Here is a 15162-nt window from a genome sequence, read left to right as displayed (position 1 = left end):
GGCAACAAAGGAAGATCTCCATCGAGACTTTTAAAAACCGAAGAAAGACAAGGAAGACTTCTACAAACAAGCCATCGATGCCCCTGATCAGAAGGAGATGCGCATGGACCTCATTCATAAGCAAAGGCAAGACCATAATAACGTTTTTTTTTATTAAGTGTGCTTTTCATGATGGTATCCTTACATCACACTCAAATCTATAAGCGCAGGCCTAAATTTACCGCATGCCCTTGGTAAGCGCCGGAGTTAGAAGAGGTTTTAAATGAATTAGCGCCCCGGCGGCAATTCGAGGAAACACGGTATTCCGAATAATAATATGACTAAGTAACCATGGTGACGTTAATGAGATGAAAGTCATGGTCCTTGGCTCTTGTCAGGCACAGTGCAGCGTGGGAAATAAATAGGGATCATATAAATAGTTCATTTCCACGTACCTGAACTTGTAGCACCACAGGCGGATGGGGGGCGGGGCTTAGTGCAAATGTCTTCATCATCATCATCATCATCATCATCATCATCATCCTCACGTCTCATCTGCTGTATTTGACGTTGGCGACGATGCAAGGCTTTGGTAGCGTGGCGGGCTGCTTGGCGCCGCTCCTTTCAGGTCGCACTGAGCCGGGTATTGACGACGGGGCAGGGGCCCGCAGCAGGTGGGACGTCCTCGGGTCGGCGGGCAGGGGCTTCTGAGGAGGACTGGGATGCACGGGTTCCATCACCATCCTGCAGCCCTCATGGCGTGGAGCGCTGCGGCACGCCACGGCTCTGGGCGTGACGTGGACGTGAGGAAGGGGCACCCTGTGGCTTCCTGTCCACAATCTTTACATTTTTGTGTCCAAAAGAGTGCTGTTTCTCGCTGAGTCGCAAGTAAACAGCTGAGTCTTGACCCTCGTCATGTCCCACAGACCCAGTCCCCCTTCGCTTTGTTAAAGAAATCTGGGACACTATTGATTCGTCTGTTAGGAACATCATCAACAGCAGCTTGATTTCTGGCTGTGTCCCCTCCTTTTGTAAAAGAGCTGTTTTTGAGCCTTTGATTAAAAAAAACAGGTCTTGATCCGACAAGTTTGTCAAATTATCGGCCCATTTCCAAATTACCTTTTGTGTCAAAGATTTTGGAGAAATGTGTTCTGGCACAACTGCAGCCTTTTTTTAGATGAAAATAGCACTTTAGATCCATTTCAGTCTGGATACAAAGCTTTGCACAGTACTGAATCTGCACTTTTAAAGGTTTTTAATTACTTGCTTTTAATGTCTGATTCTGGCAGCTCTGCCGTTTTAGTGCTTTTAGATCTTACAGCTGCCTTTGACACAGTCGACCACACAATTCTTTTAGACCGCCTGAGAGACTGCGTGGGTGTCAGGGGGACTGCGTTAGAGTGGTTCAGATCTTACCTGTCTGAGAGGTCCTTCTCTGTCAGGCTGGGGGACGCCACCTCCTCTTCTGCCCCGCTTTACTGTGGTGTCCCCCAGGGATCTATTTTAGGCCCCATCCTGTTCGCTCTTTATCTCCTCCCTCTTGGAGATATTTTTAAGAAACATGTAGTGTTTTATCACTTTTATGCAGATGACTGCCAAATTTATATGCCGATTTCAAAAAGCCACGGCCCCCTGACACCTCTTCTTAACTGTCTACATGACGTCAAGGCTTGGTTAGCCCAGAATTTTTTAATAATGAATGAGGGAAAAACGGAAATTTTAGTTTTTGGTCCGGCCCTCACTGACTTGGGACCATTGCAAAATTATGTGCGTCCCAAAGTCACCAGCCTTGGCGTCACTATAGACAGCGATTTTAAACTAGACAAACAAGTCAATGGCGTTTTAAAATCGTGTTTTTATCACCTTTGTCTTTTAGTAAAGGTTAAACCGTTTTTATCTTTTAACCTTTTAGAAAAAGTCGTGCATGCTTTTATTTCAAGTCGCCTGGACTACTGCAATGCACTTTATGCTGGCATTAGCCAAAAAGCTCTCTCCCGGTTGCAATTAGTCCAGAACGCGGCAGCACGATTTTTAACAGGGGCCAGGAAACGCCAGCATATAACTGTGGGGCGGTATAGCTCGGTTGGTAGAGTGGCCGTGCCAGCAATTTGAGGGTTGCAGGTTCGATTCCCGCTTCCGCCATCCTAGTCACTGCCGTTGTGTCCTTGGGCAAGACACTTTACCCACGTGCTCCCAGTGCCACCCACACTGGTTTAAATGTAACTTAGATATTGGGTTTCACTATGTAAAGCGCTTTGAGTCACTAGAGAAAAGCGCTATATAAATATAATTCACATAACCCCAATTCTTCAGAGTTTGCACTGGCTCCCTGTTCATTTTAGAATTGATTTTAAAACATTGCTGTTTGTTTTTAAATCTTTACATGGACTGGCACCTCAATATATCTCGGACGTCATCCAAATTTACATTCCTGCGCGCGTTCTGAGGTCCGAGAGCCAGCTCCAGCTCGTGGTGCCCAAGACCAGACTTAAGACCAGGGGAGACAGGGCCTTCTCTGTGGTCGGCCCTAAGCTCTGGAACACTCTGCCGCTCCATGTTCAAACTGCTTCCACAGTGGAGTGTTTTAAGTCTCATCTTAAGACCCACTTTTATTCTTTGGCTTTTAACACTTCGTGAGTTGTGTGGTCCTCTGTCCTCTGTTGTCCTCTGTGTTTTTTATACACTTAGATTTCTATTTTACTGTTTTAATTGATTTTACCCTTTAAAATAGTTTTTAATCATATTTGTTTTTACATTGTTTTTATTGGTTTTATATTTATTTATTTTTTGTTTTTATTCAGTCATTGGTGGAGCATAATATATATATTTTTATTTTTAATTTTTAATTTGTATTTTTTTTACAATTGTTTTTAACATGGCTGTGCAGCACTTTGGAAACTTTATTGTTGTTTAAATGTGCTATATAAATAAAGTGGATTGGATTGGATTGAATTGAAGAGTTTGTCCGTCTATGCTGTGCCATGTTTTGGCTTTGTGGTTGTTTTGTTTCCCCAATATATGAATCAGTGCATTCATCATTTCACTGGATGCTCTACACCAGATTGTTTTTGTGGGTGTGGGGTGTCCGGTCTTTAGGATGCACTAGTCACTGTCTCAAGGTGTTGCCTGGTTTGAAGTGTACTAAGAATTATTCTGAGTTTCTTAGATAGACCTGATACATACGTAATGACAATATTTTTGCAGATGTCACATTTTTTCCTCCTCATCCACTGTTTTTGTTGTTTCTGGAACTGGATGCACGTTTCACAACGACTAGCTGGGGTAACCACAGGTTTTAAGGGCTTCCCTCAAATGCCTATGCTCTTTCTCTTTGGCCTGTGGGCTGGTAAGAATGTTATCAACTCTGTGTTGTACAGCTGATAGGTTGTGCTGTAGCAATGACAAACTGGCGGAGTCTATTCATAAGACTCTTGTCGATTGACGGAAGGAGTTTTAAATCCGAAGGAAAAGACTGTTCGTTCTATGGTTGATACTGTTCCAGATGAAGTTTGCAATGGTCTAGAATATCTTTCAAGTTGTGCAGAATACAGTTTGGAGTGCACAAATGGAGCGTGAAGAGGTTTGTGTACGCTTTATTTACCTTTAATATACCATTTTATTATCTTTCATCTAATTCGTATTTCATTTGGGTGTCTGAATTAAGCTGGCATTTTACATTTCCTTAGCTGTTCTGTTCTTTTAATTTGTGAAGCAAATAAAATTCCTGACAAATGTTGCTACGTTTTTATTGTATGGTATCCGTTTCCGGGTTGTATCCCACACGTTGAAACTGGCTCATACGGGATACGAAGGTTCCTCTCCGGCTTTACACACCAACTCCAGAGATTTGGTTTTCAATCCAGGTTCGTTAGTCCAAAATTAACATTCAACCACCGTTGTTATGGAGCTACATGCAACATTTCATCTGATCGCAACTGTCACAAATTGAGTTGGAAACATTCTGTTTTGGGATTGTTTGTCTTTGCCAAGTGTTACGGAAGACTTTACTGGATTAAGGGGCTGAAAACGGGATCATGTCCTTTAGAACCAGAGGTTTTAATGTTTAGGTTTCTTATTCTGTCTTTCTCTGTTACAGTAAGCCTATTGTAAAAGTTCTGAACCTTTCATATATTTTGTAAGTTTGTATATCCTGCTGAGAAGCTTTATTAGTTACCATACCATACCATACCAACTTTATTTATAAAGCCCTTTAAAAACAACCACAGTTGAAGAACAAAGGGCTGTACACCACAAAGAAATAAAGGCAAAGGACAGACTAAAAAAATAATATTCAAAACAGAAGTAAAAAACACATTGAAATAGCAAATACAAATTACCCTCACAACAATTTGTTAGATAAAAAGCATTTAAAAAGTTAAAAACAGTTAAAAAATTAAAAGTTAAAAACAGTTTAAAGTCAGAGAGGTAAGGTGGGGCAAGACCATGTAAGGATTCAAAAATGAGTAAGATCATTTTAAAATGAACTTGAAAGACACAGGCAGCCAGTGGAGGGAGGCTAAAACAGGAGTAACGTGCTCTCTTTTTCTTGTTTGTTAAAAGTCGGGCAGCTGCATTTTGGGCCAGCTGCAGACGTGAGAGAGAGGATTGATTAATACCAAAATACAAAGAGTTACAGTAATCCAGCCGAGATGTAAGAAATGCATGGATTACTATCTCAAACTGTTGTTTGTCTTTGCCAAGTGTTACGGAAGACTTTACTGCATTAAGGGGCTGATGAACGGGATCATGTCCTGTAGAACCAGAGGTTTTAATGTTTAGGTTTCTTATTCTGTCTTTCTCTGTTACAATAAGCCTATTGTAAAAGTTCTGAACCTTTCATATATTTTGTAAGTTTGTATATCCCGTTGAGAAGCTTTATTAGTTACCATACCATACCATACCAACTTTATTTATAAAGCTATTTAAAAACAACCACAGTTGAAGAACAAAGGTGTGTACACCACAAAGAAATAAAGGCAAAGGACAGACTAAAAAAATAATATTTAAAACAGAAGTAAAAAACACATTGAAATAGCAAATACAAATTACCCTAACAACAATTTGTTAGATAAAAAGCATTTAAAAAGTTAAAAACAGTTAAAAAATGTAAAGTTAAAAACAGTTTGAAGTCAGAGAGGTAAGGTGGGGCAAGACCATGTAAGGATTCAAAAATGGGTAAGATAATTTTAAAATGAACTCTAAAAGACACAGGCAGCCAGTGGAGGGAGGCTAAAACAGGAGTAATGTGCTCTCTTTTTCTTGTTTGTTAAAAGTCGGGCAGCTGCATTTTGGGCCAGCTGCAGACGTGAGAGAGAGGATTGATTAATACCAAAATACAAAGAGTTACAGTAATCCAGCCGAGATGTAATAAATGCATGGATTACTATCTCAAACTGTTGCCTAGAAAGGTGTTTTTTAACCTTGGCCAGCTGACGTAAATAAAAAAAAAGCTAGCTTGCACCACTGTGCCAATCTGACGGTCCAATTTAAAATCACTGTCGATACGAAAGCCCAGGTTGGTGACGATGGGCTTAATGTGCAAATTCAAGGGGCCAAAGTCAACAGGGGGAGCTCACAGGTACCAGTAGGTTCAAACACTATCACTTCTGTCTTCTTTTCATTGAAATTTAAGAAGTTTAGCGCCATCCAGGCCTTGATATCTTCAAGGCAAGCAAGTAGTGGCTGCATTGAAGAGGCATGATTTCTCTTTAACGGAAAATCAATTTGTGTGTCATCGACATAACAATGAAAACAAATATCATGCTTTCTTAGGATTGAACCCAGATGAATTAAATGAATAGAAAAGAGCAGTGGTCCTAAAACTGAGCCTTGTGGGACCCCACATGTCAATGGAGCAACAGAGGATTCAAAACCAGCAACATTTACAGAGAAAGTCCTGTCGGTCAAATATGACTTCAGCCAACTCAAAGCAGTACCACAAATGCCCACATGATGCTGTAGGCGGCTAATTAAAATATTACGGTCCATTGTATCAAATGCTGCTGTTATATCCAGTAAAACTAAAATCACATGATCACCTAAATCTGTTGCTCTCAGGCTGTCATTAAAAACCCTTAGTAATGCTGACTCGGTACTATGGAGGGGTTTAAAACCAGATTGAAAGACTTCTAAAATATCACAGTCCTCTAAAAAAGTGATTAACTGGGTAAAAACAATCTTTTCCAAGATCTTTGAGAGGAAAGGCAGCTTAGAAATGGGGCTAAAACTGAACTGTCAAGACCAGGTTTCTTGAAAAGCGGTTGAACCACGGCGTGTTTAAAACTGGTAGGAACTACACCAGAAAACAGACTGCTATTTAAAATGTTAAGATCAGGCTGCCCTATGCAAGAAAACACTTATTTAAAAAATGTAGGAGGGAGAACATCATGGGGGGAACCTGAGGGCTTCATATGATTCGTTAATTCTTCTAACTGCCGCAGAGTCACTTGCTCAAACTGATTTAAAAACAGCTGAGTAGTTAAAAGGGACAGAAGGGTCAGAAGTAAGAACAGAAATGAGAGCCCTTGTTGTGGCAATCTTATCAATAAAATACTCTAAAAAGGCATTGCACAATTCAGAGGAGGGTTCCAAGCATGTAGGCTGAGGGGCATTAAGAACAGAGTAAATGGTTTGAATAAAACACAAGGGTCAAAACCATTTGAGGCAATAATGTTTGCCAAATGTTCTCTTTTTTCCTCTTTTACTGTGCTCTGATATCGATGCCAACAGTCCTTTAAAATCTGGAGTGACACCTGAAGCTTGTCCTTCTTCCACCTGCGTTCAGCTTTGTGGCACTCGCGTCTGATCGCACGGGTTCTCTCATTAAATCATGGTTCTGATTTATTTTGGGGCTTTTTGATTTTTAAAGGAGCCACTGAGTTCAAGGCAGTCTCACAGGGGGAGTCAAACAATGCACTAAGTTTCTCAGTGTCAGGAAAAAACAGAGCCAGAGGGTATAAAACCTTGGTTAAAAGTTTTAATAAACAGACCAGCAGTGGAAGGGTTAAAAACTCGACAGCTGTCAAGCGGTTAAAACTGGCCTCAAGTATGACATATGGTTCTGACAGTACATTGTCACAAATGTCCAAGTTAGACAGAGGTAGACCATATGACAGGACAAGATCAAGCGTGTGACCACGTCCGTGTGTGGGGCCAGACACAAACTGTGTCAAATTAAGAGTCTATAAGGTTTAAAAAAATCCTTCACCAGTGGCTTGTCGGGACAGCATCCATCCATCCATCCATTTTCTACTGCTTATTCCCTTTTTGGGGTCGCGGGGGGCGCTGGCGCCTACATGGATATTAAAATCTCCAACAATGAGGACATGATCATAGCAGGGAATAATTCCTGCTAAAAAGTCCGAAAAATCATTGATGAAGTCCTTATTGTATTTGGGCGGGCGGTAAATGACAGCGCACAACACCGCGTCAGCACGACACACCTCAAATAAAGTAATTTCAAAGCTGGCGAAAAATGACGAAAGTAAGCATTGCTTACATTTATAGTCATTTTTATAGTGTCGCCGTTCCTCTTCCACGGCCTGAGGTACGAGGAGAGTTAAAATAGCAACAGTCTGCCGGCAGAAGTTCGGAGAAAACACTGGACTCACCGCCACCAAGCCACGTCTCCGTAATGCAAAGGAAGTCCAGACAGCGTGACCCGAAAAAATCCCTGAGTGGGAACGTTTTGTTCGCCACTGATCTGGCGTTTACCAGACCAATTCTGGCAGGAGATGGGACCGGCGTCGCAGCACACCGGGTATCCCGGCACAGCAACTTTAAATTTGAAGGATTCACCCCATGTTGGCAGCACCGAGCTGTACAGGTGCGGCGAGTGCAGAGTCTCTCATCGGAGACAATTTGTGGTACAGAGTAACCCGATGGATCCACGGATGGCCAGAAAAGAACAACGGAACCGCTTAATCTGTTTCCCGTCCGGGCAGCGTTGGAAGAGCACGCCAACAGTACTCTCTGCTTTACCCGCTGGCCACTACGGGTGCCGCGGCGACGCTTCCGTGGAAAGTTCAGGGCTGGAAACCGGAAGAGGTAGGCTGGTATACCTGACAGCAACGGGGGCACTTTGTTTGGACCACCAAAATCAAAAGAAAAAATATTTTTGATAGGTGGTTGGAAAACCAACAATCATTGGTGATCATACACCAGTAGAGACTCGAACTGTTTAGTGCAGCAGGACAAAATCAACAAAAACTGAAAGTAGACTGAGAGCAGTAGACGGCCAGCCACACACGACAGCGCGATCTTGGATTAAATGTTGCATACCAAGGCGTTTTTTTGACAAAACGTTCACCATAGAAATGGAACGAAAACAAATGCCCCCTGGAAAGGGCGCTGGTCCTTGTAGTATCTTGACACTTTGGAATGAATGGGCGCCGACACTAGGCTGAAGAGTAGGGGGTAGTTTACTTCTGTGCTCCGGAAGAAGTGCAACACACAAAAGGTTCCCACTGGAAGTATTGCCCCAAACAGGAGGGTTCCGCCTACCGGACCCTCTATAATACAAATACTACATCCCTCTCCCCTTAAGCTAAAACTTACTCTAAACTTACACTAAACTAAATAAATTACACATTCAATTGTGCGAACCTATTTGTGATTCATAACCGTTCAAAAATGTGCAAAATAACTCCCCCCCCCCCCTCCCCACTGCATGAGTTCCTTGGACTTCTCAAACGCTCGCTCTTGCTCCTCTTCCCACTGCCACTTGATGTCTTTACGCAGCAGTTTGTGCAATGGTGCCAACAACGTCGTGAGGTTCGGTAAGAATCGATTGTAATAATTTAGGAGTCCTAAATATGCTCTCAGCTCTGTGATGTTGTTAGGCGCGGGGGCTTCCTGAATGGCCTGTACCTTGTTCGGTAGCGGGTGAAGCCCCGAGGCGTTCACAATGTGACCCAGAAACTCGGCCTCACTCTCTAGGAAAGCACACTTCTTACGTTTCAATCGAAGTCCCGCCTCTCGTAGCCTCCGCAGGACTTCACTCAGCGTCTCCACGTGCTCGCGGTCACTCTTCCCGGTCAGCAAGATGTCATCTAAGAAGACTGCCACGTTAGGGATGCCCGCCATCACCCCTTCCATCAGCCGCTGGAAGATCGCTGGACTGGAGGATACCCCGAATGGCAAACGATTGACCTGGAAGAGACCTTTGTGAGTGTTGAGAGTTACAAATGGTTTTGATGCTTCGTCTACTGATACTTGTTGATAAGCATGGCTCAAGTCTAGTTTCGTGATTTTTTCACCTCCTGCGAGCTTCTCAAATAGGTCTTCCATCCTTGGCAATAGGTACTGTTCTAGCTTGGAAGCTAGTTCACTGTGAGCTTGTAGTCACCACAAATGCGCACTGAATTGTCTGGTTTTAGCACAGGCCCAATTGGTGCCGCCCACTCTGCAAACTTGACTGGTTCTATTACCCCTTGCTCTGTGAGCCTCTCAAGCTCCGCTTCAACTTTCTTTCTCATGGCAAATGGTACCGGTCTGGGCTTGTAGAACTTCGGCGCCACGTCATTGTTGATGTATATCTTGGCTGGCGGACCTGTCCAGGTTCCGAGCCCCTCCTTAAAGACGTCTTCATTCTGTTGAAGCACCTCTTCCAGAGTGAGCCGTGGTTGGTCTAGCATTTTAACATACACACAATTCATGTGTAACTCTCTGAGCCATGCTCGGCCCAGCAGGTTTGGTCCTCACCACTTCGCCCTCAGCTAGCTAGCTGCTAAGCTAACGAGGCTAGCGTAGAAAGGCAGCGCCGGTCTGAAGGAAGCTTCTCCCCCGCCACCGTGACCACCACTTCCCGAAGACAGCTAGCACTCGACTCGGCGACGGAAAGTTTCTGTGAGTATGGCTTCCTGCGCTTCGTGCACTTTACTCATGGATAGGTTGGCTTTGCTAGAGAGCCGTGTCCGCCAGTTAGAGCAGTGTAGTTTCGTAACTTTAGATGTTGCGGACACATCTGCTAGCGTTAGCTGTAGCGAGCTAACTAGCCCAGCTTGTAGCAGCCCTAATCGGCCTACAAGCTACGGTGTACCGGTTGAGACGCATAATAGATTTAGCCCTTTAGCTAGTCCTACACCCCAGTCTACCGGGCACCACACTTTAGTCATAGGGGACTCCATCACCCGAAACATAAAGCTTAGCAAACCAGCCACAATTAAGTGTATTCCCGGGGGCAAAGCACCTGACATTGAAGCTAATCTTAGGGAGCTAACTCGCAACAGGTCTAGTAAACACGTACGGCAGGCTAACCGCACCACTAGTTATGCGAATATAGTAATACACGTTGGCTCCAATGACGTTAGGATGAGACAATCAGAGATTACAAAGAGAAACATAGCCAGGGCTTGTAATCTCGCCAGAAAGATGTCCAGGCATCGAGTAATTGTCTCTGGCCCCCTGCCTGGGAGAGGCAATGATGAGAGATATAGCAGATTAGTCTCTCTTAACAGGTGGCTGGATAGCTTCTGCAGACAACAGGGATTTACGTTTATTGATAATTGGCCCTCTTTCTCGGGCAAACCTGGCTTGCTGAGGAGAGACGGCCTTCACCCTAACCAGGAAGGCGCTATCCTCTTGTCTCGGAACATAGACTTCGCATTGAGCCACATTTGACTAACTGCACTAGAGCAAGCCCGGTCACAGGCAATTACAGAGCCTGCTAGCCTGGGTATGGAGTCAGTTAAGTTAGAACTAGCCAGCGCCAGGCTGGATGATCCCTGTACACATAGCAATTTTCGTAGAATAATACACAACTCACAAAATGTTTTTTCTACTGTGTCTATGACTACGTCAGAGTTAGACATGCGTTCTACTGAGGTGGCAAATTATGATGCGTTCAGTTTATCGCAACGCCAAGTAGACAATCTGAAAATTCCCGTCATATCAATTCCTAGATATGGTCGTAATTATTTTAAGTACACTGCGCATAATAAACGCAACATTATTAATATTGCTACTACGGATAATTTTATCAACAACTCCTTAAAACAGCCCACTACCTATAATATGGGCTTTCTAAACATCAGATCTTTGTCTCCCAAAACGTTATTAGTCAATGAGGTCATTAGAGACAACAACCTTAACGTCATCGGTCTTAGCGAAACCTGGCTTAAACCAGACGACTTTTTTGCGATAAATGAGGCATCCCCTCCTAACTATACGAATGCGCATATTGCCCGTCACCTCAAAAGGGGAGGGGGTGTCGCACTAATATACAACGAAAACTTTAACTTTAGTCCTAACTTAAATAATAAATATAAATCGTTTGAGGTGCTTTCTATGAAGTCTGCCACACCTCTGCCTCTGTGCCTGGCCGTTATCTACCGCCCCCCAGGGCCCTATTCGGACTTTATTAGTAAATTCTCAGAGTTTGTTGCTGATCTAGTGACGCACGCCGATAATATAATTATAATGGGGGACTTTAATATCCATATGAATACCCCATTGGACCCACCGTGCGTGGCGCTCCAGACTATAATTGATAGCTGTGGTCTTACACAAATAATAAATGAACCGACGCATCGCAGCGGTAATACGATAGACCTAGTGCTTGTCAGAGGTATCACCGTCTCCAAAGTTATGATACTCCCGTATACTAAAGTAATGTCCGATCATTACCTTATAAAATTCGAAGTTCAGACTCATGTTCGGCAAGCTAATAATAATAATAACTGCTATAGCAGCCGCAACATTAATGCTGCCACAACGACGACTCTTGCAGACCTACTGCCCTCGGTAATGGCACCGTTCCCAAAGTATGTGGGCTCTATTGATAACCTCACTAACAACTTTAACAACGCCCTGCGCGAAACCATTGATAGTATAGCACCGCTGAAGTTAAAAAAGGCTCCAAAAAGGCGTACGCCATGGTTTACTGAAGAAATTAGAGCTCAGAAATTATTATGTAGAAAGCTGGAACGCAAATGGCGCACGACTAAACTTGAGGTGCACCATCAAGCATCAAGTGATAGTTTAATAACTTATAAACGCATGCTTACCTTAGCTAAAACTAATTATTACTCAAATCTCATCCGCATTAATAAAAACGATCCAAAATTTTTGTTTAGTACAGTAGCATCGCTAACCCAACAAGGGACTCCTTCCAGTAGCTCCACCCATTCGGCAGATGACTTTATGAAGTTCTTTAATAAGAAAATTGATCTTATTAGAAAGGAGATCAAAGACAATGCGTCCCAGCTACAACGGGGTTATAGTAACACAGATATGATTGTATATACGGCGGATACTGCAAATATCCAAAATAGTTTCTCTCGTTTTGATGAAATAACATTAGAAGGATTGTTACAACGTGTAAATGGGAAAAAACAAACAACATGTTTACTTGACCCACTTCCTGGGAAACTTATCAAGGAGCTTTTTGTATTATTAGGTCCATCAGTGCTAAATATTATAAACTTATCACTTTCCTCGGGCACTGTTCCCGTTGCATTCAAAAAAGCGGTTATTCATCCTCTCCTTAAAAGACCTAACCTCGATCCTGACCTCATGGTAAACTACCGACCGGTGTCTCACCATTCCTTTATTTCGAAAATCCTCGAAAAAATTGTTGCAGAGCAGCTAAATGAGCACTTAGCGTTTAACAATCTATGTGAAACCTTTCAATCCGGTTTCAGGGCAAATCACTCGACTGAGACAGCCCTCGCAAAACTGACTAATGATCTATTGCTAACGATGGACTCTGATGCGTCATCTATGTTGCTGCTCCTCGATCTTAGCGCTGCTTTCGATACCGTCGATCATAATATTTTATTAGAGCGTATCAAAATACGAATTGGTATGTCGGACTCAGCCCTGTCATGGTTTAACTCTTATCTTACTGATAGGATGCAGTGCGTCTCCTATAACAGTGTGACCTCGGACTATGTTAAGGTAACGTGTGGAGTTCCCCAGGGTTCGGTCCTTGGCCCTGTACTCTTCAGCATCTACATGCTGCCGCTAGGTGACGTCATACGCAAATACGGTATTAGCTTTCACTGTTATGCTGATGACACCCAACTTTACATGCCCCTAAAGCTGACCAACACGCCGGACTGTAGTCAGTTGGAAGCGTGTCTTAATGAAATTAAACAATGGATGTCCGCTAACTTTTTGCAACTTAATGCCAAAAAAACGGAAATGCTGATTATCGGTCCTGCTAGACACCGACCTCTATTTAATAATACAACTTTAACATTTGACAACCAAATAATAAAACAAGGTGACTCTGTAAAAAATCTGGGTATTATCTTCGACCCAACTCTCTCCTTTGAGTCACACATTAAAAGCGTTACTAAAACAGCCTTCTTTCATCTCCGTAATATCGCTAAAATTCGCTCCATTTTGTCCACTAAAGACGCCGAGATCATTATCCATGCGTTTGTTACGTCTCGTCTCGATTACTGTAACGTATTATTTTCGGGTCTCCCCATGTCTAGCATTAAAAGATTACAGTTGGTACAAAATGCGGCTGCTAGACTTTTGACAAGAACAAGAAAATTTGATCATATTACGCCTGTACTGGCTCACCTGCACTGGCTTCCTGTGCACTTAAGATGTGACTTTAAGGTTTTACTACTTACGTATAAAATACTACACGGTCTAGCTCCAGCCTATCTTGCCGATTGTATTGTACCGTATGTCCCGGCAAGAAATCTGCGTTCAAAAGACTCCGGCTTATTAGTGATTCCTAGAGCTCAAAAAAAGTCTGTGGGCTATAGAGCGTTTTCCGTTCGGGCTCCAGTACTCTGGAATGCCCTCCCGGTAACAGTTCGAGATGCTACCTCAGTAGAAGCATTTAAGTCTCATCTTAAAACTCATCTGTATACTCTAGCCTTTAAATAGACCTCCTTTTTAGACCAGTTGATCTGCCGCTTCTTTTCTTTCTCCTATGTCCCCCCCTCCCTTGTGGAGGGGGTCCGGTCCGATGACCATGGATGAAGTACTGACTGTCCAGAGTCGAGACCCAGGATGGACCGCTCGTCGGGACCCAGGATGGACCGCTCGCCTGTATCGGTTGGGGACATCTCTATGCTGCTGATCCGCTTGAGATGGTTTCCTGTGGACGGGACTCTCACTGCTGTCTTGGAGCCACTATGGATTGAACTTTCACAGTATCATGTTAGACCCGCTCGACATCCATTGCTTTCGGTCCCCTAGAGGGGGGGGGGTTGCCCACATCTGAGGTCCTCTCCAAGGTTTCTCATAGTCAGCATTGTCACTGGCGTCCCACTGAATGTGAATTCTCCCTGCCCACTGGGTGTGAGTTTTCCTTGCCCTTTTGTGGGTTCTTCCGAGGATGTTGTAGTCGTAATGATTTGTGCAGTCCTTTGAGACATTTGTGATTTGGGGCTATATAAATAAACATTGATTGATTGATTGATTGATTTGGTCCTGCTCCTGCTACCACAACTACCGGTAGCTGTTTGACTTTGTCTTTGTGTGTCACCGTTACGCTGGCTTTCCCCAGGGTTGGCACTTTTCCACCCGTATATGTTTTCAATACAATTTGACATTTTTGCAATTTCTTTGCTTTTCCAGTCGTCCACAACTTCCTATATTCTTTCCTTGTCAGGATAGTAACACTGCAATCAGTGTCCACTTCAAACTCCACACAATGTCCATTTAAATCTAACTGTGTGGTTATGGGGTCAACTTTTTCCAATTTTGAGTCTTTGAAATTGTTCATTGAAAACTCTTCCTCCTCACTGGATTGTGCCCCTTGGGACTCTTCCACGTGATGTGTTTGCTGTTTTTTTACTTTCTTGGTCATTGACTTGTCCATTTTTCCTCCCCCCTTAACTTGTCGCCGCTGGTCACTAGGGGGCGCTGTCTTGCACATTCTCCTCAGGTGTCCTTTCTTACCACACCCATGGCATGTCTCATTTACAAAGCGGCAGTCTGGTGCCATGTGCTCAGCCCCACACCTGTAGCACGTCACCTGCCCACTCGTATTCTTCCATTTAGGTTTTATGTCGATGTCATAAACCGCTTGTGCCGCCGTGTTTACATTTACTGCAGCCGCTGCTGCTCTGCCCTGCATGTCACGCACATCTCTGTTCGCTGCTTCCATGGACTGTACCAACTCCAAAGCTTTCTCGAACGTTAGCTCTGACTCCGCTAACAACCGACGTTGCATGCGATCATCCTTGATGCCACACACTAATCTGTCTCTCAGCA

General features: G+C 43.5%; 1 protein-coding gene across 6 annotated transcripts in view; it reads left to right on the top strand.

Annotated features, from left to right (window-relative positions):
* Window positions 1–15162, top strand: part of msh3 (mutS homolog 3 (E. coli)) — a 122119-nt gene that overhangs the window by 55282 nt on the left and 51675 nt on the right. Inside the window, exon 21 of one of the 6 annotated variants that reach the window (XM_061899855.1) lies at window positions 2427–2810. The exons of the other annotated variants lie outside the window; for them this stretch is intronic. Within the exon in view, the coding sequence (XP_061755839.1) occupies window positions 2427–2616 (190 nt within the window). The 3' untranslated portion in view covers window positions 2617–2810. Of the gene's footprint in view, window positions 1–2426; window positions 2811–15162 lie in introns of those variants that run through there. 6 annotated transcript variants of the gene reach the window in all.

Source organism: Nerophis ophidion, linkage group LG01 (assembly GCF_033978795.1).
Source record: "Nerophis ophidion isolate RoL-2023_Sa linkage group LG01, RoL_Noph_v1.0, whole genome shotgun sequence".
Taxonomy (NCBI): Eukaryota; Metazoa; Chordata; class Actinopteri; order Syngnathiformes; family Syngnathidae; genus Nerophis; species Nerophis ophidion.
The sequence above is the reverse complement of the archived record's forward strand: the minus strand, read 5'-3'. Positions and strand labels throughout refer to the sequence as shown.